Source organism: Typopeltis vanoorti, chromosome 17 (genome assembly GCF_054136105.1).
Source record: "Typopeltis vanoorti isolate ZY-2024b chromosome 17, IOZ_Tvanoo_1.0, whole genome shotgun sequence".
Classification (NCBI taxonomy): domain Eukaryota; kingdom Metazoa; phylum Arthropoda; class Arachnida; order Uropygi; family Thelyphonidae; genus Typopeltis; species Typopeltis vanoorti.
Window position 1 is genome coordinate 93,881,772 of NC_143565.1, and position 25,945 is coordinate 93,907,716.

Sequence of the window (25,945 nt, forward strand, 5' to 3'; positions counted from 1 at the left end):
AATAGCAAAAATATTCCACAAACCCACACATATCAGAAACTACCTCCACTTTAACTCATACCATCCTTATTCTATTAAGAAATCAGTCATCCTAGCACAGTTTATAAATGCTTACAAGTTTTTGACTAAACGTAATTATTTCAACACAGAAATAAAGAAGTTAACACAGATTTTTAAAAATCGAAATTACCCAACATAGCTAATAAATTACGCCAACAAAACAGCAAAAAAACCATCAAAACAACCCAACAACAAAAACAAACTTCCCAACACAAAAAATCGTCAAACTGCCATACATCCAAAACACATACAAAGCCTACAAATACATTTTCAAACACACCGACTACAAGCTGGTGTTCACCACGAACCAAAAATTGACAACACTTCTAAAACCTACAAAATCTCACACACACACAAAGAAATACTAGGACGCTGCAATGTGGTTTATAAATTTCCTTGCCAACAAGACTGTGATGTCACTCACCTACACAGGTTCTACTATCAGGTCTTTATGGAAAAGACTACAAGAACACTTACATGACTGCAGCATCCCAATTCCAGAACATTTAAACAATAAAAAATGCAACAACCAAAAGAAAAACAGACTACAAAATACAGGAAAAACAGGAATAGTAGTCCATGGCGTTAAACAGAAACATACCCCACAAATCGACGATGCCATAATAATAGATATACAAGAAAAGGAAACAATGCTTAGAATATCGGAAATGATAGCCATAAAATGTGACATAAACTCAATAAACATCCACTGGCCCTACATAATTCTCGTAGAAGGCTTATACCTTAGTTATGCATTTCTAAATCACTTAGGGAATTGAAACAACGTAGATCCGAATATAAATTAAATAATACTTTAATAGATATTTCCGATATTTCGGCAATGTCGCATTGCCATTTTCTAAAGGAACTTACAAAAAGGCAGGTGCACACAGGCACTAACAATACAGTAACTGAGAATGAAGATATGAAGCTATCGTTCTCCTAGAAGTCCTGATGGTGCCCTCTGGCGGGCTAAGTAGGCGTTCTTGGCCGTTGGGCTGAAGGTCTGCTGATGTATGCCTCCCAAATTTGGGGCAGTCGCATACAACCAAATTTGTTAAGGTTTGGAGAGTTTCTTAGGGCAGAGGCTGATTCCATAAATAATCTTTCGAATTTATATTTGCTCCGGTGTATTATTGTTGCTTTCTTCCACCGTATTCTGTGGCGAGTATCCAGAGCATGGTCTGCAAGACCAGAATGGCTATACTTGTAAAATGGCTACGTTGATGATGTGTTTGCTATTTGGCCACATGGCTCTGAAACACTCCTCTCCTTCCTTACACACTTAAACAACCAACACGCCAGAATCAAGTTCACCCTGGAAAAAGAGGAAAACAACTGCCTCCCTTTCCTAGACACACTAGTCACCTGCCAGCCTGATGGAACTTTGGTTTTCTCAGTTTACAGAAAACCCACCCATACAGGCAGATACATCCACCAACAATCCCCTCCCCCTCACAATAATATGGAGTGGTAAAAACACTATACAACAGGGCTAAACTAATCTGTTCTAACGACATAGCCCTTAACACTGAACTAAATCACATCCTCAACACTTTCTCAGCCAATGGCTACCCCCCCCAAAAAAAATCCAAAAAATATTAAAACCTACAAACCACAGCCCCCCCTCCTCCCCCCTTCCACAAAAAAGATTACTCTAAATCCATCACCATTCCCTACATCCGAGGCACCTCGGAAAAAATTACCAAAATTCTAAAAAAACATGACCTCACCTCCTGTTACAGGCCTTACAGAAAATTGGCATCCCTTATCCGCTCTACCAAAGACCAACCACTTCCCCTAGACCTACCTGGTGTATACCAGGTCCCTTGCAGTTGTAAACTGTCGTACTTTGGCCAAACAGGCAGGACAGCGAATATCAGAATTTCTGAACACAAGGACTACATCCAGTTTTACAAGTATAGCCATTCTGGTCTTGCAGACCATGCTCTGGATACTCGCCACAGAATACGGTGGAAGAAAGCAACAATAATACACCGGATCAAATATAAATTCGAAAGATTATTTATGGAATCAGCCTCTGCCCTAAGAAACTCTCCAAACCTCAACAAATTTGGTTGTATGCGACTGCCCCAAATTTGGGAGGCATACATCAGCAGACCTTCAGCCCAACGGCCAAGAACGCCTACTTAGCCCGCCAGAGGGCACTATCAGGACTTCTAGGAGAGCGATAGCTTCATATCTTCATTCTCAGTTACTGTATTGTTAGTGCCTGTGTGCACCTGCCTTTTTGTAAGTTCCTTTAGAAAATGGCAATGCGACATTGCCGAAATATCGGAAATATCTATTAAAGTATTATTTAATTTATATTCGGATCTACGTTGTTTCAATTCCCTAAGTGATTTAGAAATGGCCCTACATAATCTCCGAGAGTTGGAAGCTCCATAACATAAAAATTAGGTCACGACTCCCACCAATAAGAAACAACACAGATACACCAAGCCAGCATGACATACCCTCCACTTCTCCCATGAGCTCTGAAGACAACGCACTGTCGAAATGACTCCCACCCCTGATCTTATTCCATCTTATCCTTCTCCTTTCCTGAAAAATTTTCTATTCCCCCCCCCTCTCAATGTATTCTCTGCCCATCTTTAATAATATAAAAAAAAACTGGGTTTTTTAAAAAGTTCACATACCTCTTGCCTCACCAACAATTCTCCCGCATCTCTCTCTACTGCTCCTTCCTTTCAATCATACTTCCTTCCTTTAACAGCAGACAAATGTATATTGACATATGCCAGGATGCTGCTGAATAAGAAGATAGCCAGCAACATCCTACTAAGGTATGTTTGAATTATTCCTTCTGTATATTCTTCATATATCTGTCTATATTAAACATCAGTGCCCTAAAATTTGAGTAAAAAGCCAATGACGTTATAAAAGGGGCACTCCTAAATAAAAATAATATTCCTTTCTTTCTTTCTTTTTTTTTTTCTTTCAGGCAATAACTTCTTCATTAGCTTTTATTCTGATTTCAATTTTTTGAATGGTCAGTATCATTCAGAAATACAAATATGATAATCCCTTAATTCATTTATTTTTAAATTGTAAATCAAAACTACAATTAGAAAACTATGGTAGGCCTGTATAGCCCAGTGGAAGTGCCGTTTGCTTTAGTGCTAGGCTGCACAAAGAAAGCTGTTCTCAGTTCAAATCTAGTCATTGGCTAGAGGAACTTTTTCAAAGTATTTCTTTGACTGATTCCTGAATTAGTCAATCTTGGGTGTGGGCAAGTGTTTTTTTTTTTTCTCTCCTGGAAACTTGGGTTATTTTTTGTCCCATAGAGTAGACACTATTTTAGAAAAATAATATAATTCTAGACAACAGGGGGTCAAGAGTAGATGTATGAATGTAGGAACCAAGATGGTGGTATTTGCATGCCTCGCTTCATCAACTGCCATTTATAACTAGTAATAGTCTTGGGCCAGCTATCTCTGATTGGCTATTTTAATGAAGATTGAACTGCCTCTCGTCTCCAAAGTTGGACATGGCTAAAACAGCTTTGCCTACACTCTATAGAAAATAAAAACATTAGCAGATTTGGCTGATTTTTTTTTTTTTTTTTTGATACATGATATTTGTTATTACATTTTCTTTTTTACTGCAAATATATTTATACAAAATATACATTGGAATATTTACTGTAAGAATTAATGTGAAGTAATTTTATGATATAAGGTATGAATTCTTCCATTAGTTTTATCCTCAAAAATTCTTTATATAAAGTATAAACAATCACTGAATATAAATAAGCAACATTTACAATAATTTATACAAAAAATTATACTCTCCATGATTTTTTGTATTAAAAAAATCATATAAATATATTTATTTATTTATTTATTTTGTTTATTTCTTGTAACATTTCTATTTGGTAAATATTTCTTGTAGGTATCCCTCAGTCTGAAATTATATAAACACTGATGAGGAGTATTACGAGACTTATAATTCTTTATAATATTAGCAAAATATTGATTGCTTATTGAAGAGTCATTTGAAAATAAGGTCCGAGATTATAATTTGTAAAATTACACTCCTACTAACAGCTCACCTTCATATATCAACAGTGTTTGCACTCCATAAGGAGTGGAAACACTGTTGGCTCAAAGGCATTTCCTGAGTACATCTCAAAAGTTTTGAAAATATTTAATTTCTGGAGAGCTTTCAAAGTCAGTAAACATGTCTTCCATCATGCCTTCCACTAAAGATAAACATCCTCTCTTAGCAACTAAGACTATGAGGTCACTGTATTATGTCAGCAAATTCTGTCTGGTCTGCCTGTTTTGAAAGATGAAAAACTGTTGCCATCTTCATATGAGACTAACAGAAAAGAAAGGTGGAGATCTTTATAAAAGCTAGTTGTATACTTGACTGTTAATATCTTGGAAAGCCTTGAGAAAATCTTAGAATACCAAGAGTTATGTAAGGTTTACATAATAGGGAACAAGAATTTGGAATGAAATGAAGTATGTTGCAATACTTATACTTGTTTGTGATGCATCTGATACATGTTTGAATCAAAAGACATAGAACAATAATCTAACAGAGTATATGAAGAATGGTAATCACAAAGATCATCCTACTTAGTATTCTAATAATGCTAGACAACAGGAGGTCAAGAGTAGATGTATGAATGCTGCACCATAGGAGAAGAAATCAATACTGAACTATGATCTGGACTGCAGAGAGAAGAAATATTAGAAGGAAAAGATCAAGTATCTATACAGTGATCATCATTGTCTAGAAGATGTCATATGCACAGCATCGTTCATATGCCTCCTAGACAATTATAACCACTGTATAGAGACTCCCTTCAGGTATATCCATAGAACAGCGATAGTGATATTTATTGGTTGATCCTCGAAGACTAAAGTATTATCATTAGGTCTGGTCCAATGTTCCCTCTAATTTTTTGCTGTGAGTGTGCGCAGAAATTTGCACGTGTGCAAAATTTGCCTTCTTTTGAAAAATATGTGCACACCCATACGAGTCACCATACTGATCATTTAAGCAAAAAAGTTAAAAGATTTTAGTTCACTCTTTACCTTCTGGTGTCAATGGGATGTCAGCCAAGTCACCCCAACTCCCCAGCGTGTTCCCACACACGGCAATAGCCTCCCCAGTAAACAGTCGGAAATCACGATTCACAAGCCTTGGGCAGGACTTGATCCGGAGACTTCACGCATACGAGGCCAACACGATACCGACTGTAATAGATAGGATTCTAAGTGTGTGTATTATTACCATCACCAAGTAAGTCGTGTGACATCAATCACAGAGCTGACATAAATATTTTCTACGTATTTAATATTGATGTGATTAGAAGTAAGAAATAAAGTAAATAAAGAAATTTTAATTTCATCTTGAAAATGTAGTGTGCGCTAGTTGTAAAACATGTGTGCACGCACACAGCTTAGAGGGAACATTGGTCTGGTCCAATATTTATAGTAGCCAACAGGCAAAATAGCAATTTTAAAGCTGTATCCCTGAAGAAATGTTGCTACCCTTCATGACATCTGATATAACATCTGACTGCACACTAAAAGAAAAGAAATGAAAGTAGAAAGGAAATAAGCTCTGCAATCCAAAAATGATATATATATATATACTTAATTTTGTTAAAGCTAATTTGTTCGAATGTTTCTTTTTTGCAGTGTTTATCATACCTCACATGTGTGCACGTGCATGCAAACACACACAATAAGAATAATAATAAAAATAAATTTCTCTAATAAATATCAGATTACATCCTACAGCTGCTTGAAATTAAATTAATGGAAGGAACCATTTAATGAAAATCATGGTATAGGGATATTATCAGATTACCTCCATTGGTTTTCTGGGAGATTGAGATACATTTGAAGAGAGTCATTTAGGTATATATATGATTTGATCAGATTAAAATTATGAAGCAAAATATTAAAAATGAAAGCAAAACTAGAAGTCAAAAGGTGCCAAAAACTATGGAATAAAGAGGTGAAATAATTCAGAATATTAATATATATTTTATATTAATATAGGAATATAAACCTACCATAAAACCAAATAAAATGTAAAGTAAGTAAAAAAAGACATGAAATTTAAATTATAGTAAAAAAATGTGTATATAATTTAAATACTGTTAAAAATAGACTCGATATAAAAGAGAAATAATGAGTTGAAACACAACACTTCTTTAAAAAAGAACATAAGAAACCTAAAATAATAGCAGAAAAATGTGTGTACAATTTAAAATTGCTGTTAAATGAGGAATAATAACTTTGTGGGGTGAAAAACCATTTTGGTATGACCATCTTCTTCAGAAAATGATTTTCTGAACTATATTTACATGCAATAAAAACCATATGGCAGAACAACAACCCAAATAACCAATATAGAAAGTATTTTACCTTGGGTATAATAAATGTTAAAAATACCAAGCAATTTTAAACCTGGTTTTACTCCATTTCCCAAGTAAGCAAACAGACAAACAAGTCAAGTTTGCACCTGCAAGTGATGCAAGTCTAGCTGATCCTACAGGTAGTGCAAGCCCAAGGCAACTCGTGGTAAAGGTGGCATAAGCTCTGATCACTAATCTTAATATTTACCCTTAATGCCAAAACACATCTCCAAGAAGGGGATGCATGATGTTTTGTATTAAAGGCAAGAGGCCACGCCACTACCCATACCGGTTTCGACCTTTATTGAGGTCTCATCAGTGGGATCAGCTAGACTTGCATCACTTGCAGGCCCAAACTTGACTTGTTTGTCTGTTTGCTTACTTGGGAAATGGAGTAAAACCAGGTTTAAAATTGCTTGGTATTTTTAACATTTATTATACCCAAGGTAAAATACTTTCTACATTTATATCTCCTCCAGAGATTTTTATTTAATAAGGTTAAAACACCTTATGGCAACTTGTTCTGGTAAAATACTTATAAGCTCTGTATTACTAAATCTTGGTATTTCTAGCCTGGCTCCCACTGATGAGACAAGTTACAGCTTTAGCGGCCCCGAGAGAAAGCTCCATGTTCCAGCTCTGCAGTGAAAGTATCCCAGCCTTGGATTCCAGTTACCAGACCCCGAGAGAGAGAGAGCTCCTATTCCAGTCCTGCTGCCTTGGTAAGAACCCTTTGTCTTTTTTTTCTTCTTTGGTTCTTTGTGTTCCCCCTGTACCTAAGTGTAACAGGTTTTTCTTATCTGCAAACAGGGAAAGCTTGGCCTTTTCTACAGGTCTGTCTTTTTGTGGACTTGGATTGCACAAGGGTCTACTTTTCCCTTTTTTTTTTTTTTTTTGAAGTATGTCTTCGGCTCTACCGAGAGTAAGAACCCTTGGGTTCGAAATCGACGCAAGTGTACACAAGAGGACGTTTGCAAAAGCGCTAATTGACTGCGTAGGGGCAGATAATATTTCTGGCTTTACCCCCTATGGGGGTGGCAGATATCAAGTAGTTTGTAAAAATACAACAACAAGGGAGAAACTACTCAAAGGGGTTGAGGGTCAAGGGAAACTTTGCCATCCTTTTGTCGTTGGTAGCATCTCTAAAAAGATGAGAATAGAGCGATTCCCTCTGGAATACCTAGAAGGAGGCAACGACATAATTAATCAAGTCTTTTCGAAATGGGGAACCGTACGAGATGTCCAAGTAGGCAAAGACGCTGACTACCCTGAATGGATGTCGGGGGAAGTCACGTTCTCGTTAACGATGAAAACAGAAGTTCCGAATTTTGTAATGATCGGGTCGGCCAGGGTAATGGTGAGTTACCCGGGAGTAAAGAGGCAATGTTTAAAATGTGGAGCCCTGACTCATCTCGGGGCCCGGTGCCCGAAGTTAAAGTGTAAGAACTGCCTAACAGCGGGTCATACACTAGCACAGTGCCAATCGGCATGCCTAAAATGCAGCACTAACGGCCATAAAATAGACACCTGTCTGGACAGAAATTTGGCCGAAAAATTGGGAGGCACTATTATGCCCAACACGGAAACAACAGCCAAAAATGTCATTGGCGCAGAACCGAATGATTTCCCCACCCTGAAGGGTGCACATGAGGGAACAACAAAGAATCAATCCGCCACCTACGAAACACTGCCAAATACACCAGTGGAGAAGCCTGCAACCAGGAGAGATGAAGGGCAGGAGGAACCGGCCACCGATCAAACCGCCACTACAGACGTAGCAACCAAAAATAACCAGCAGCACCAACAAAATGGAACTATCACTGCAGTCATGGAAATCAACAATGCAGAAACCACACAAAAGAGGCCAGCTCTGAAGAAGTAAATATTAAAAAATCGAAACAAGGAAGTCCAGCACAAGTTGGAAAAATAAAGGCAACTTCAGAACCCACAAAGTTCCCTCACGCGAAAGCCAATGCACCAATACTGCATCTCTTAAAGGACTTCCCCGAGCATGTGAAGCTATTAAGAACAGCAACAGAAACATTCGGAGACATTGAACTCATACTCACAGGAAAAAATGGACCTAAAGTTGTCAGCGCAGAATGGAACGATACGTTTGTCGAGGACATAAATGAAATCACTCCTGAACAGATTAACGATTTTATTGATGCAGGGGACGACATGGGACTAGCATTGTACAGAGGCCTTTACATGCTAAACTACGTCCACGGAGATAAATTAGCCAATCAATCACATAATTAGAACCCACAAAAATAGACAGCAGAAGGATTTAAACCTCGCCTAACATGCTGGCAAGTCAGTCCATTCCTAGTATAGATCTGCCAGACGGGGAAAAAAAAAAATCCGGTTTGTTTTTTCTTCTTTTTGTCCTCTTTCAGATTAGAATTTTTGTTGTAAAAAAGGTCTATGTCTATTCCACACAGGAGGGGGTATCCTGAGAACCTGGGCTGCGAAGGCTTACACCGAGGCGGTGCAGCTCCTTGTGGGCTGCATCACCCAGGCCAGGCTCTGCCCCTGATCTTCTCAGTATTAAACTGGTCATTCAGGTTGAAATTTCAGAATTCACCTAGTTTCTTATTTCTTTGGCTCTGTATTACAAATTGTTATATGTAATTATTATTATTGTTGTTCCTGGAAACTCCAAGGAGTCGAAAGACTCATCGAGGGAGGCCCTAACATCATGTCTGGAACAACTATTCAACATTCACACAGTATCTATCATATCTTGCCTTGAACTCATTCACGGTCGTAGCACCCACAACAGACTCTGGAAGCTTATTCCACTCATTCACCACTCTCCAAGTAAAAAACCTAGCTCTAACACCCTTGTCAACCACGCTCTTGCCCAGCTTCCATGCATGGCCCCTAGTCCTCCCACCACCAGTCATATTTTCAAAAATATCTTCTGGATCGATCTTATAAAAACCCTTCAGTAATTTGAATGTCTCAATCATATCACCCCTCCTTCGCCTATCGTCCAATTTCTGCAACCCACAAATCCTCAACCTATTCTCATAAGGTTCATTCCACAGTCCTGCTATCATCTTGGTCACTCGTCTCTGGACCCTCTCCACTTCCTCCCCATCACGAAGAAACCCTGGTGCCCATAACTGGGCACGGAAGTCCAGATGGGGTCTTATCAAGGCTCGATACAGAGGAACAACAACTTGTTTGTCTCTGCATGTTAAAGTATTTTTCATAAGCCAAGTGATTTGGTGAGCTGTTTTAGTCACTTTTGCCATGTGCCCCCTAAACTTCAACTCCCTATCCACCAGCACTCCCAAATCTCTGGCCTCATCAATCTCCTGGAGTACGGTTCCACCAATGCGATATACTGCTGCTGTTCTTTTCACCCCAAAGTGCATAACCTTACACTTTGCCACATTAAACTGACATCCATTTATCCTAGCCCAGTCCTCCAAACTATCCAAATCATCCTGTAAAATTTTGACATCCTGTGCACTCACAATTGCTCTACCCAACTTTGCATCATCAGCAAACAAGTGAACACTTCCTCTCAAATCCTTTCCAATATCATTGATGAACAAATTGAAAAGCAGTGGGCCAAGAACAGAGTCCTGCGGCACTCCACTAGTCACAAGACGTCTTTTTGACTCCACTCCTGGATAAACCACTCTCTGGTATCTCTCCTTCAACCACCCTCCTATCCATCTTACCAACCCTATATCTATCCCCATCTGCTCCAGTTTACTGATTAGGGTTCCATGTGGTATCCTGTCAAAGGCCTTGGCAAGGTCCAGTAGTATCACTGTAAACCCATTACCCTTATCCAGTTCAGCCGTCACTGTGTTATAAAACGTGAGCAAGTTACTGAGGCATGATCTACCCTTCACAAAACCATGTTGTCCCCCATACAATATCCCATTTTCATCTATCCAATCCTGTATTCTTTTCTTGACTAATTTCTCTAAGACCTTGACAATGATTCCTGATATGCTAATCGGTCGGTAATTTACAACAGCAGTATTGTAACCTCCTTTATACAGTGGAACTATTTTCCCCTCCTTCCACCCGCTCGGGACTAACCCGGACCCGAGACTCAAATTAAACAAAATGGTCAAGGGTACAGACAATTCTTTAGCTGCTTCTCGTACTACACGAGCTGGTATACCATCCAATCCCACAGATGTATTGACATTGAGGTTATGCAATAGACTACTCACCTCCACTTCATTCACCACAATTCCCGTATAATCTACTGGCTTATTCGTTTCTGCAATGTCACCACCTGGATAATATATTCTTGCAAAGTGCTCACTCAGTAACTCAGCTATCCCAACTGATTCAGTTACTTCCCTACCATCGGCATTCTTTAAAATCATTCTGCCATGTACATTTTCCCTTTTACTTGCTACATATCTAAAAAACTGTTTAGGATTCTCTTTAGCCTGCATGGCCAATGTTCTTTCGTAATCCTTTTTTGCTTTTCTTACCACACTCGTCACCCTTCTGGCCTGCGCTTTATACCGTTCATGTGCCTGCCGGTCACCTTTCTCCTTAAATTCCCTCCATAGTTGTTTCTTTTTTTGCAGCTCAAGCTTAATGGTGTTATTCATCCATTTAACCCCTACTTGATTTATTATTCGGACTCTAGGTATACAGTCAGCCATTGCTTCATGCAAGCACTTCCTAACTACCTCCCATGCACTATCAACTTCTAGACCTTGCAGTTGTACATGCCATGGCACTGAGCCAATCAAACTCCTAAGCTTGTCATACTTTCCCACCCGATAATTCCACATGTACCCTGTCTTAATTGAAAATTCTACACCTTTAGCCACCTCCCAAGTCAAGACCCTATGATCACTCTCACCGATTGGTGGCAATGTGGTCATATTTGTTACAGCCAAATCCTCAGATGTAATTACTAGGTCAAGCACTCTCTGACCCCTAGTATTTTCCATTACATGCTGTCGCAGATAGTTATCCCTTAATAACCGCATAAAATCCAATTCCGTCCTCCCATGTGTCCTCTCCTCACTCCAATCAATGCGACCATAGTTGAAATCTCCCATAATAATCACCCTCCTTCCACTCATTTCTTCTATTTGCTTGTGCATACTGTCACCACCATCTTTTCCATCACCTGGTCTATAGCAGCACCCAATTGTATATTTAGTTCTGCTAGCCACAATCTCACACCAAATGGCCTCAAATGTGCTCTTTTCTCTATCTTGCAATTCAGCTTCTATTCTCCTTGGCTGTAGCTCATCAGCTATCATCAACAATACTCCTCCCCCCATTTTATTCTCTCTGTCATTCCTGAACACACTATACCCATCACATTCAATCCCACTAGCTATATCATCTACAGTCCAATTTACCAATTATACAATTCTTAATGTTATTTACCAGTTCCTCTTTTTCATGTGGTGCTTCTTTCATTTGTTTTTCCCCACTTTCCTCGGGCAGACACCTGAAGAGGTGACTGACCGGGGAAAGCTGAAAAGAACGGATGGAGGGAGATAATGACATTTAAGTCAGGCCAAGTAGATCGACTGAGGCCTCTTTTAACTATCTAACTATCCACTCTATCTTTCTCCTCCTCTTTCACTATCAGGCTGACTCTCAGCACAACTTTTTTTTAAATCTAAAGAGGCCAGTGATGAAAGGCACGAACTCCCATTCTACCTCAATAAAGTTCGAAACCGGTATGGGTAGTGGCCTCTTGCCTTTAATACAAAACATCATGCATCCCCTTCTTGGAGATGTGTTTTGGCATTAAGAGTAAATATTAAGATTAGTGATCAGAGCTTATGCCACCTTTACCACGAGTTGCCTTGGTCTTGCACTACCTGTAGGATCAGCTAGACTTGCATCACTTGCAGGCGCAAACTTGACTTGTTTGTCTGTTTGCTTACTTGGGGAATGGAGTAAAACCAGGTTTAAAATTGCTTGGTATTTTTAACACAAATAACCAATATTCCAGATTTTTCTTTTTACACGACACAAATTTTGGGCTATGCTTTTGGGCACTAAAAGGTTTGACTGCATTTAAGTTATAGTCTCTTACATTTTTAGGCTTTAGATTGTTTTTTATATTGTCTATAGTAGGTGATCCTCATAAGAAGTTAAATAGTCTCAAGAACTAGTTTCTTTCTTGAGACATTAAATTTATATATAAATCAGTCTGTTTCCTTCTCATCCGTCTGGAATAGTGGCATCAGCCAAAAAAAAAGTTTGAGAAACACTATGATTGATGGTAGAATCATGCAGATGTTTTTCATTTCTCACTTCAAAAGTGAGATATTAACTTTTGGTAGTTTTAAAAGTTCATAAATACATATCAGAAATGCTAAATTATTAATGTAAGTATAGAAATATTTTCATTTACCTGCTGTTCAAAAGATAATTGAAATTCAAAAGGATTTCTATGGGGACCATATGGATTACCATTTACAAGCCACAGATCATAATCTATTACGATATTTTCCTGTACAGAATCTTCCCAAGTGCAATTATTCCCCATTCCTTCACGGTGACAAGCAACAAGGCTGATATACCAAAACCTAGTTTGAGAGAGGGAGAGGGGATGGAAAGAAAAATAAAATGAGACATAATTATAACACATATGGTTGAACTAAGCTAGATGCTTAAAGAAATCAGGAATATTTGTAAATTTTTTTTTTTTTTGAGAAGGTCAAGAATTACAATAATTTCTTAATCATCCAACTGGGATGGGAAAATGACTTGTAGGTTGATAAACTGAGGGTAGGGTTGACTGAATATATTGTTATATAGTACTGTTCCAGGAGTCAGATGTCATATTGATCCAATGAATGTCAGTTAATTGAGAGTTTGATAATTTGAAGGTTAGATAATTGAGAGTTTGATAATTTGAAGGTTAGATAATTGAGAGTTTGATAATTTGAAGGTTAGATAATTGAGAGATCACTGTATTAATTACCAAATGCATTAATTATAACAGTGACATTAATAAAAATGTATTATCCTGAAAAACGTTCTAGTCAAAATCTCAATTTTATTAATTATACAAGTAAAATCCTATTAAAGACAATAATCAGTACCATTGACACGGCATAGCAAAGAGGCAGCTTGCCTCATGGTGTGGCTTGATAAAGGTGCTCGTTGAGCCATATTGCGGCAGGCGGAGTCGCTACGCTAACCGGAACTGTCAGCGTAGTAAGTGTGGAAAGAAGTTTTTCCACGCTTAAAATCATTAAAAATTATTTGCAAACAGCAATGACCCAAGAAAGATTGGTTAGTCTAGCAGCTATATCGACAGAGGCGGACATTGCTTATAATTTAAATTTAGAAGAGCTTATAAACACTTTTATTGTGTGAAATCCCAGTAGCAAACATTTAATTAATATTATTATATAATCATTTTGCATTAATGTTTCTCTTGTAATAAAAACAAAATAGCCATTGGAGATTTTCTTATATTTTTGTCTTATAATCCATCAGGCGCGATATTTAATTGTTTGGACGAGATCCAATCTGGCGACAGCCCTGATAATAATATATAAACTACCTGATATGTTGCTCAAATCTTCCAGGTTTACTTCACAATTAAACAAAGACCACATTAATTTTGATAAATTATGGAGACTACTATTGTGTTAAGAATAATTATTTTAATTTCCCAACATTTTGACCTTCATATTATGGTCATCATCTGGAGTATAGACATATGTACAAACTACATTACAATTCAAAACAGTATGCCAAAGTGACAATGATTTTATAAACCATTATTCTACTGGCCTGATCTCTAGTGAAAAAAATAAATAAATAAAATACAATCAAAGCTATATATCCCATTTTTTTATAACATAGTCAAAGAACAGAGTTTAGTCTCTGACCATGTTTAGCAAGTCTGGACTGGCAGGCATTTTGGACACTCCTTTCACACAGGATTACATGGAAGAAAACCAATGTTATATAGAAATTGGAAGCATAGATGTTGGATGATTCAGCTTGGATCACAATCAGCATTCCAATTCATCCGACAGGTGTCTGATGGATTCAGATCAGTTCAGACTAGGGCTCTGTGCAGGCTAGTCAAGTTCTTCAACACTGATATCATCAAGCCATTCCTGCACAGACCCTGCTTTGTGGACAAAGAATTCCTGTAATGATATAGGAAAGGGCCTTCAATGAACTATTGCCATAAAGTTGGAAGCACAAAATTGTCTAGAATGTCATTATAGGCTGCAACATTAAGATTTCCCATAATTGTAGCTAGAGGCCATCTTGAACCATGAAAAACAACCCTAGACCACGATGCCTCCTCTACCACCAAACCTCACGGTTGGCACAGCACATTCAGCGGGTAGAGAGGACTGCCAGATAGTGAGTGAAGCATGATTCATCACTCCAGAGAACATATTTCTACTGCTCCAGAGTCCAATATCAGTGAGCTTTACACTACTCAACCAAATGCTTGGCATTGTCCTTGGAGATGTTAGGCTTTTGTGGCAGAGCAGATATGGAAACCTATGTTATTCAGTTTCTGATAAACACTTGTGTGTTAACTTATGATAAATTTTTCAAACTATATGGGCCTTGCTTGCAAAGGCATTTGGGAACTCAGTAGCATGTGTTTCAACTGAGACAGGTGTTTTTTTTTGCACCACATGCTTTAACACTGAGCGATTCCACTCTCTGATTTTATGTAGCTCATCACGATTGTGCTGTTGCTCCTATGCATTTCCACTTCATAATAACATCACTTACAGTTGATCATGGCTGTTTCAGCATGGCAGAAATTTCCTGAACTGAGTTGTTGCAAAGGTAACATCCTGTGATGGTGTTGAGTAGAAAGTCATCAAGCTCTTCAGTACAGCCAATTTCACTGTTAATGTTTGTCTATGAAGATTATAAGAACATGCGTTTCCTTTTATAACTGTACAAGCTATGGTTGTGATGTATAGCCATATCACTACTGTAAAGTGGGTGTCTGAATATTTCTGATGAGATAGTGTACTTGACAGAGAAAATGCCATCTAAGCCCTGAAATGAATGTGAAAAGGCAACCAGAGCAGACCTGGTTTCAAAAAGAAATGCTCAAATATGGAAGTATAAAAGTTTACAGTGGGTGTACTACATAATTCAGTAGGCCTGTCAGAAGGACAATTCTGGATGAATGGAATAGAACTTGCATAGTTTCCATTTATAAAAATAAAACAAAACTGAATATGAGAATTACAGAGGAATTTCCCTACTAAGCATTCTGGGTAAGATTTATGTGAGTATATTTGAGAAAAGAGGTTAAGAAAAATTGTGGAAGAGAAACTTGGAGAACAATAAGATGGCCTCAGTCCAAATAGAAGTTGTCAAGATCAGATTTTTATTTTAAGGCAAATAATTGAGAAATGAAGATAACAAGGATCTGCATTTAAGTTCCATAGATCTGCGAAAAGGATAGAGTGCTGCCTAGAGAAAAGCTATTCAGATTGTTACAATTATATGTAAATTGAATATTACATGTAAATAGACAGAGCAATAAATAAATCTCTATTTAAGTTGTAAGTCAGCAGTCAAAATTAAAAAAAGTCAAGGAAGGTGAACTGACATAAAACAGATGTACTCTACCTCCACTCTTATTCATTACCTAGATGGATCACATTATGAAAGAAATTAACTTAAACCTGACATCAGAATCAGATATATAAAACCTATCTCTTTGGTACTAATATGAAGGATATTATTAATCCATGGCCAGACAGAAATGAGACAAAAAGTGTCAAAATTTACCAGAAGGCTTATGAGAATATAACCTTTGGCACTGAAGTTGCTTTGGTTTGCACTACTTAAAAGACATGGTCTCTGTTTATGAGCCTACATAATTTCTTTTTATTAGTGCTTTTAGGTTTCATGGGCCTGATAGCTGTTTCAAACTGTTTTTCTCATCGGAGATCTGGCAGAAATGTAATGGAGGCAAAAAAATCCTGTTCAATAGAGGCTTTGTTCTGGAAAGTTAAGTTATTAATATGAATATCATTATTACAGTAACCTCCATGGAGTCAGCATACTCACTGTGGTAGGCGCAACTTACTAGCAAAATGTCTATTATACTGAAACTTCAAATTGTTAACATTCCATTCACAATGCATTCTAGTAATGTGTTTCACTCATCCACCACTTTCCAGGTAAAATATCTGCTCCTCACATCCTTCTTCAGTACATCTTTACACAACTTCCAGGAAAGTCTCCCTCATTCTTCTCATCTCAGCTTCCACTTGTTTTTTAATCCCTTCTGTATTAATCTGGTAAAATCCCTTCACTAACTTAAAGGTTTCTATCATATCACCTCTTTTCCTCCTACCCACCAAACTCTGCAATCTTCATCTGCTCAACCATTCTCTGGATCCACTTTAGTGTTTTCACATTGCAATGAAAAGTAAGTGACCAATTTGGACAACAGTCAATGTGCAGTCTGACATATGCTTTATACAGATAAAGAGACACCATCACCTCATTAGCCCTATATGTCAATGTACTTCATATCACAGCAGAAATACAACGAGCAGTCTTTGCAAATGTTGTGAAGACTGCTCATCGTATTCTCATCCCACTTTATCCTTTTGCAAATCCAGTGCAAGTCTCCAGGATTCTTTAACTACATTGAGTAACACCCGTAACAACTGTGGCATGAAAATTAGCAATAGAAAAGAACAAAACTATGAAAATGTGACTTCAGAAATTGTTCACTGTCAACCATCACCTCATAATCCTGAATTTCATCCAATTCCAGAAGTACAATTTCACTAAAACAGTATGCAGGCTTATATCTAAGCATCCCAAAATGCAACACCCTGCATTTATTAAAACTACAATCCCACTCACATGTCCAAACTAAAAGTCTATTCAATCTTCCTGTAGGAAATTAAAAGGAAAGAAAGAGGCCCAAGAATATATCTCTGAGGAATCCGTCACAAGTCAGAGGTAACAGTAATAAACTTTTTGAAGATAGCAACAGAATTTTTTTTAAATTAATAGAAACTGTAACAACATTCGATAATGTAATGGCAGATCATATAAGTCAAATACAAACCAATAAGAACAAAATGCCACATTATTTAGGCGAAAAAATGCAAAATGAAATAATTTCAATAATAGGAGAAAAAATAAAATCTAATATTGTTAAAATGCTAAAATTAAATAAATATTACACTATCATTTTAGACACCACTCCAGATGCATCTCATGAAAATCAAATAAGTGTTGTAAGATTTGTTTACCTCGATAATGACAAGAAGAAAATAGAAATCAGAGAACACTTTTTAGGATTTTATTCAATTACTAACTCAACAGGTGAAGGTTTGTTATTATTATTACTACTTGACACCTTCAGGGAGTCCAAAGACTCATCGAGGAAGGGCACCTACTCTACAGCTCTCTGTCTCCACCACTCATATCCACCAACTACAACGAACCGCAACTACACCAACACCATCTACCGCCCATCACTACTAATATTTCCACAGACAATCACAAACATCCATGCCCATGGCGGGATTCGAACCCACAGCCTTTTGGCTGGAGAGCTAACCACTCGGCCAACCAGGCCATTTAACAAATTTTGTTGTAGATTTTTTGCAATTAGAAAATATAAACATTTACGATTTACGTGCTCAAGCATATGATAACAGGGAAAACATGAAGGGCAAAAATCGGGGTCTCCAAAAGAGAATATTAGATATGAACCCGAGAGCGTTTTACATACCACGTGCCGCTCATACGCTTAATCTAGTTGTAAATGATGCTGCAAGTGTTCTGCGTGATTTTTTTTTCATTAATTCAGGAAATATATAATTTTTTTCTAAATCAGCCTATTGTTGGAAAATTTTAAAAGAGGAATGCTCAAGTTTTACTGTTAAAAAAGTTTGTGATACAAGATGGTGAAGCTGCATAGACACTGTAAAAGCTTTAAGGTATAATTTAGAAAAAATATACGATGCTTTATACATTTTAGATCAAGATAAATCAAGAGATAGCGACACAAGGAACGAAGCTGAATCATTATAATTAAAAATTAAATCTTTCAAATTCATATATTCTCTTGTTATATGGCACCAAATCTTATTGAAAATTAATGTCATAAGTAATTTAATGCAAAAACCGGACGTAATTATGTCTACATTAATGAAAATGTTGATAGACCTAAAAAATTATTTAAAGGATTGTAGAACAGATGAGGCATTCAAAAATATGTTAGGGGAAGCAACCATAAGTGCAAATACAGTGGATTGTGATCCAATTTTTCCTCGTATGCCAATAGTCAGACCTCGGAAAACAAAAAGATTATTCTCGTATGAAAGTGAAGATGAAGTTATTGAATCGCAAGAACAAAATTTCAAAGTTGATTTTTATTTAGTTATAATTGATATAGCTATTTCAAAACTTGATGAAAGATTTATATTATTGAAAGAACATAATGATGTTTTTGAATTTTTAAATAACATTTATTTATTAAAACCAATTGAGAAAAAAGAAAAATTAAAATATTGTAAAGATTTGGAGATAAAATTGACAGAGGGTAAAGATTCTGATATTGCTACTAATTTAGATATGGAGGATATAATAAATGATTCTGCTACAAAAAAATCACATCAAGTAAATTTTACATAAAGGCATGTGCAATTAATCTTTGTTTATATTAAGAAATAATTGTTGTTGTTTTTTTGTTTGTTTTTGAAAAAATGTTAAAAATAACTATACGAAACTATGTATTCTGTGTTTTTAATAAATAAGACATGTAACTTTTGGTTTGCATAAATTGTTATTTTATTTATTGTAGTAAATGCTACGTGCAATTTCTTTGTTATTTTTTTAAGGGGCGGCCGATAAAAGTTTGCACACGGGCAGCAAATACCCTTGGTGCGCTCCTACCTGCTGGTATTATTCAGAAAGCAAATTCTCAATCTATTCTAACCAATATGTTATCCAATCCCATCTTCTGCAGCTTATATATCAACTTTCAAATGGTAATCTATCAAATGCCCTTGCAAAGTCTAAGAATATTGCAGTATGTGAATCTGTCTTATCCAACACATTTGTCAGCTTATCATAAAATGAGCAGACTGCTAAAACAAGACCTACCTTTCACAAACCCATGCTGAGCATCATAGAATCCTATGTCCATCAACCCAATCCTTATTCTATTCCTAACCAGTTTCTCCGTAACCACAACTGAAGATATATAGAATGGTCTGTAATTGGAAACTGCTGTCCTAAAGCATGGTTCTAGGACAGCAGTGGTACTATTTTGTCATCTTTCTACTCCTTAAGAACCTTAGTGCAGGACTTTCATTAAATAATCAGGTCAAATGCATAGCCAACTCTTTCAACAAATTCCTTAAAAATATGAGGTGATATGTCATCCATTTCCAAAGCCTTATTAACATATAACCCAAGCCACACTTGGTACATCTATATTCCATCTTTGTTACATCCAGACAGAACTGAAACTAAAAAAGTTTCTAAATTTATGAGAACATAATCAGCCTGGTTTTGGGCTGGTATCTGATGAGAACCAACAGTGAAACCTAAACGCTCATAAAAGGTGAGTATGTGGGTTTTTAGGGTCTGTGTCTTTTAAATACTGCATACAGGCAAATTCCATGTTGATGGTTATATTTTCATAAGCTCACTGATAAATTTCAAAACTTTTATGTTTCAGTTCTACCTGGATATAACAAAGATGGATTAATAATATCCTTCATATAAACAACTTAAATTGCTAGAATGAAGCCTCTGAGGCTCTATGTTCTAATATTTATGCTTTCACAAATCTAGCACAGGTCTCTGGGATTCTTCAACTACGCTGAATAACACCTTCCTTCTTGTAAAACTTGGGTATGAAAATTGGCAATAAAAAGACCACACTATGACAGGCAGGGACATGGAAAACTTCAATTGCATCCTCAGTGGAGAACCTAAAGGGAACAAGTAAAATACTTTAGCTACTTAGGCACCATTTTTAGTGAAGATGGCAAATTAAATATAGAATAAACAACAGAATATGCAAAGCCAGTATGGTGGGGAGCCAAATGAATATATTTATATGCACTAAGAGAGAAATTAGAAAATACTATACTAGCAGTATATAAGATGTCAAACCAATTTTAACTTATGGATCTGAGAGCTGGGTTAGAAATAGAATAGTTAATCAAAGACTAGAGACCACAGATACAAGAGTTTGGAGAAAAATTAGAGGAGTCAACAAGATAGCATCAATGGCAGAATCATATTGAAAATGACAAATATTAGGTAGTAAGATGGCATTTTTGGCATTCAGGAATGTGTGAGCAGAGCCAATCTAAGGTGGTATGGTCACTCAAACAGAATAGGAGAGGAAAGATTCGCAAAACAGATGATTGATGCCAAGATGGCAGGAAAAAGATCCTGAGGAAGATCAAGATCTAGATGGAATGATACAGTTAGAAATGTCTTTGAAGACTGATATATAAGATTTGATAATATATTGGACTGACAGATAGCAGACTAACAGGAAAATTGTTGACAAAACATTAGTAGTAATGTAAGCTTATCATGTAGTATTATCATAATCTCTGGAGGATACATATCAGGAAACTGATGAGGATGATGATGATGAGACATAGAGGCACTTCAAAAGAAACTACCTTAGACCACAACTAGTATCAGTACCTCATTCTCAACATCTTTCACATTATTATTCTGAAGAAAAATCATCTGATCATATCTTCATTTATCGCATTATTACTCCTTTTTTTTTATTTAGTCTTTTCTTTCTTTCTTGTTTTTCTTTTTCTTCATAAGAAATAATTCCTCAAAATGATTTAATGAAATGGTAAATTTATAGTTACTGTGTACTATTGCCTAATAATATTTTCCAAAAACATTCTACATACTATTTTTGATAACTAAATGTTTCTTTGAAAGTGGCATATGCATTTAAATCTATCTATTTATATTATTTTATAATCAAATATGCTTGCCTGTTAAAAGTAACACTGCACTAAGTAATTGTAACAATACAGATGCAGTTCAGTTTGCTTATTATCAAGTCCCCCCCCCCCATTTAAGGATTACATTTTACACAGCAACTATAGGATTTTGTGGTATGCAGTGCTTGCAGCATGTATGCATCCTGGCAATTAGCTTTGTGGTAGGTGAGTGCATATATGCAGAAAATGTAGAAAATGGGAAGAACTTTGTGATTTAGACATTAGCATAATGGACCTCAGCAGCGTTGCATAAGAAATGGGAGAATGCCAACTGAGAGAGATGAGTAGTGTGATCGAGGGTGAGGATAACGAGCAGAATGTGAATGAAGAAATAAAAGTAGGGAGTACAGTAAGTTTGAAACATCGTGAAGTTTTCGAAGATGGTGTTAAATGGGAGGATGAATGCAAGCAAGAAATGGAATGTCTCGAGAATGAGTTAAGAAGCATGAAAGAACAGATTAGCCGACTGGAAACAATGAATGCAAAGCAAATCGGAGAAGAAGTGAGAGAGCTATGGAAATGATAGGTGAGAGGACAGAAAACCAGTGAAAGCGAGGAAATGAGAGAAAGGCAAGGAAGTGCAGGAACCAGGGATGGAGAGATGACAGAACAACAGGAAATTAGGCAAAAAACAAAGAAAGTGTTAGGAGAGAGAGAGTGAGGGATGCAGGTGAGCAAGAACTCACTTGCATCCCTCACAAGCAGAGTCATAAAAATATGACTCTGTAGAAACAGAGTGGTAAGAGGTGTGATGTATGGAGACTTGATGCGCTGTGGTGTGCAAGATAGAATACCTGAGGGGAGTTGTTTGAGGAACAATAGATAGTGACTATGGCAATTAAGCAAGGTGAAAGGGTGGATGAGATGACTATGATGGTGGGCAACGAAGGATTTGAGGGGCAATGTGAATCGTTAAAGTGTGTGTGTGTGTGTGTGTTGTTGTTGTTGTTCAGGTATGATCTGCACACCTGTGGAGAACAGCATCAATAATGAATAGTATAATAGCCAGAATGTGTCAAAGGCTTGGAGGGCATTTGAGGACAGAAAAGAGCTGTATGAGAGAGATGGCTTGCATTTGAATGAGGAAGGATGTAGGCATCTGGAGAGAATGCTGTTCTCTGAGAAAGTCAATGTGTCACAGGCAAACTAGAATTATCAGGGTGGATTGTAGCAGTGATGGCCTCTTGTGAGAATAGTCACTTGAGAGAAGGGGGAGTATATTGTGTAATGCTGAATCCAGTGGAGTCTGAAAGGATAATAATAGGTAGAGAAGCAGCGACAATGCTCTGATTCTTTATACTAATGCCAGGAGTATCTGGAATAAAGGAGGTGAATTGGTGGTGCTGATAACATCAGCATGTCCTAAGATTATTGGGATCTCTGAGATGTGGTTGACGGAAGATGTAATGACAGGAATAGAAGTAGCAGGGTATAGCATTTTTCAACAGGATAGGAAGGGAAAATGTGGTTGTAGTTGAGTATACTGCTTATGACTTATGCCCGCTCAGAGTGGAGGATTTGTAGGGCAATGGCACTAATGGTTTTGAAAGCATATGATGTGAAGTAGAGGTGGGCAGGACAGGATATTTAGTGGGGGTGTTGCTACAAGCCAGGGAATATAGAGAGTGAAAAGCAGGATGTTCAGGAGCTTGGCTAGTACAAGATGAACAATTGTTGCAGAATCTCAATGGAGATACAGTTGTGGGATTAGATGGAATATCAGCTAGGGTTTTGCAAGAATGTGCAAGGGAACTGGCAGTGCCTTTGACTAGGCTCTTTAATTTAAGCTTCAGCTCTGGTAGAGTTCTAAGGGAGTGGAAAGAGGGTAAAATAATTTCCTTGCATAAGGAAGGTTCTAAGACTGCAGTAGCAAATTATAGACCAATCTGTATCTCAGGTGTGGTTGTAAACATACTAGAAAAATTGGTAAAAAAGATAATTCAAGAATGGGTTTCTTGAATTATCATGACTGACCCTTCACAACATGGCTTTGTGAAGGGTCAGTCATGTCTTTACTAACTTTTTATAATAGAGTAACAGCTGACTTGTATAAAGGAAATGACTACACAATGATTTTGCTGGGCATTTGACAGAATACCACATGAAACTTTGTTATACAAATTAGAACAAATGGGGATGGATATGACACTGGTTAAGTGGATAAGAGAGTGGCTGCTGGTAAGTTATCAAAAAGTGGTATATGGAGGAGCAAAATCGAGGCAAAAACAGGTGACCAGTGGTGTGCTGCAAGGTTCAGTGCTGGGACCATTGGTGTTTAATTTGTACATAAATGATATAGGAAATAACCTGAAAGGAAATATTCAGTCGTTTGCCGATAATGTGAAATTAGGTAGAGTAATAGTTAATCAAGGCATTGTGGAGAACTTATAGAACAATTTAAATAGGCTGTCAGTATGAGCAAAAGATAATGGATGTCAGTTTAATGTCGAGAAATGTAAAGTTACATTTTGGGAAAAAATAGATTACAAGCAATGTATCCCACTGTATTCCAGGAAATAGATGAAGCTATTGATTTAGGGGTGGTGGTAGACATAAGGTTAAAGTTTAGAGGACATATTGCTAAGGTTACTATAGTAGTCCATAAGATTACTTTACATTTCTCGACATTAAACTGACATCCATTATCTTTTGCTCATACTGACAGCCTATTTAAATCATTCTATAAGTCCTCCTCAGGGTAGTATAAGTAGAGATAAGTTGTCATTCTCTTTATAAGGAATATAAAGAGGAATAACCTTCTTGAGTGTTATTCCTCTTGATTTGAGCACATTGATCCACTCCTGAATTAATGTGCTCAAGTCTGGTCACCTGGGTTTTTTTGGGATGAGGAAGTGCTGGAGAGGATTCAGAGGTGAGTGACCAAGATGGTGAGTGATCTGTTCCCTATGAGAGTTGATTGAGGGTATGTGGATTGCAAAAGTTGGTTGATAAGAGAAAATGAAGGGATATGATAGAAACATTTAAGTTGTTTAAAGGGTTTTATAGGATAGATGCAGGGGAAATGTTTCAACACTTGGTTGGAGAGACCAGAACAAGGAGTCATCCCTGGAAGCTGAATAAAGGTGTGAGGACTAGATTTTTAGATTGGAGAGTTGTGAATGAGTGGAATGGGTTGCTAGAGTCAGTTGTGACTGCTTTGTCTGTTAATGGGTTAAAGGTATGATAGATTGTGTGGGATAGCTTGGGTCTCCCATGTGAGTCCTCAGACTACATGGAGGTGTCCATATAATAATAATAATAACTGAATGATGATTCTACTGAGATCAAGCTGAATTAGTTATGTGGTTTGCATGTGTGAGAGCGTGTGTGTCTGCACTTGCACACACACAGATTATATATATTGCCAGTCTGGTTGACCAAGTGGTTAGCATATCTGCTCTCCAACCAACCAACTGGTCATGGATTTGAATCTTGTAGTGGACATGGATGTCTGTAATTATCTTTAAGTGGGAGATGAATTTCATTGACGGCGTGAAATCACTGGCCCGCTTATTAGAGACCTGAAGTGCAGTGGTGACCAGTGAAAATTTTAAGTGGGGGCTTGCTGCATAGACAAAATAAGAAAAATAATATCTATATAAATAAATAATTATATGTTATTTTAACAGAATAAAATAAGATTTACCAAAAATATTTCATCATCACCACAAACACACACCAATATTAAAAGTTGTGTATCTCACAGAAATAACGTGTGTAAGCATACAGTTTATCTGTAGCAACACTGCTCAATGAGCAGTGTCGGATTCACTTGTTATTTATAAACATAAACAAAATTTAATTTTTTCATTTTTTCCTTGGGGATGCTGCAGTGTCACAGTGCTATGTACAAGCTGCCATTGCTGAAGTGGCTTCAAAGAGTTCCATATTTGATCTCTGAAGTAGGGTTTCCAGACTGTTAAAATAAATATAAAATTACAAAAAATACAGGGTGATCAAAATTAGTTTCCTTGTTTAAGGCCTTGTTGAGTACATAGTGATCCAAATGCTGTAAAACTTTGCAAGAACACACTGTGCATCACACAAAAGCAATATCTGAGGGGGGGGGAGTAGTTACAAAAATTCACCATTGGGGATGGGGGGGCATATGCTGTGTGATGTTCCAAATGTAGATGTAGTAATTGTTCTGTGTATGTAAGAAGGAGAAAAGCAACACAAGCATAAATAACACATTTTTATTCCTTTCTATTATACATTCATGGGCTGCACTGTTCAAGGTGCTGTCCTTACCAGTATGCCACAAACAACATCCTTTGCACAGTGTGCTCAGCATCAGAATGCAGTGGTCAGGACTAATGTTGCATTCTACTCTTTCAGCACTGGCAAGTTATCGGAATGATCCCAATAAAACTTGTCTTTGAGAAATCCCCAGAGCTAGAAATTACAGGGAGTCAGATCAGGTGAATGAGGCAGCTATGCAGTGGGGAATGCACAGGTGATCACTCTGCCTTCCGTGAAACGT

At 37.2% G+C, this 25,945-nt stretch overlaps 1 protein-coding gene across 1 annotated transcript in view; it reads right to left on the reverse strand.

Annotated features, from left to right (window-relative positions):
• Positions 1 to 13,009, reverse strand: part of LOC150097650 (transmembrane protein 145-like) — an 86,971-nt gene extending 73,962 nt beyond the window's left edge. Inside the window, exon 1 of the mRNA XM_090407114.1 lies at positions 12,840 to 13,009. Within this exon, the coding sequence (XP_090263240.1) occupies positions 12,840 to 12,974 (135 nt within the window). The 5' untranslated portion in view covers positions 12,975 to 13,009. The remainder of the gene's footprint in view (positions 1 to 12,839) is intronic.
• Between the last annotated feature and the right edge of the window lie 12,936 nt (positions 13,010 to 25,945).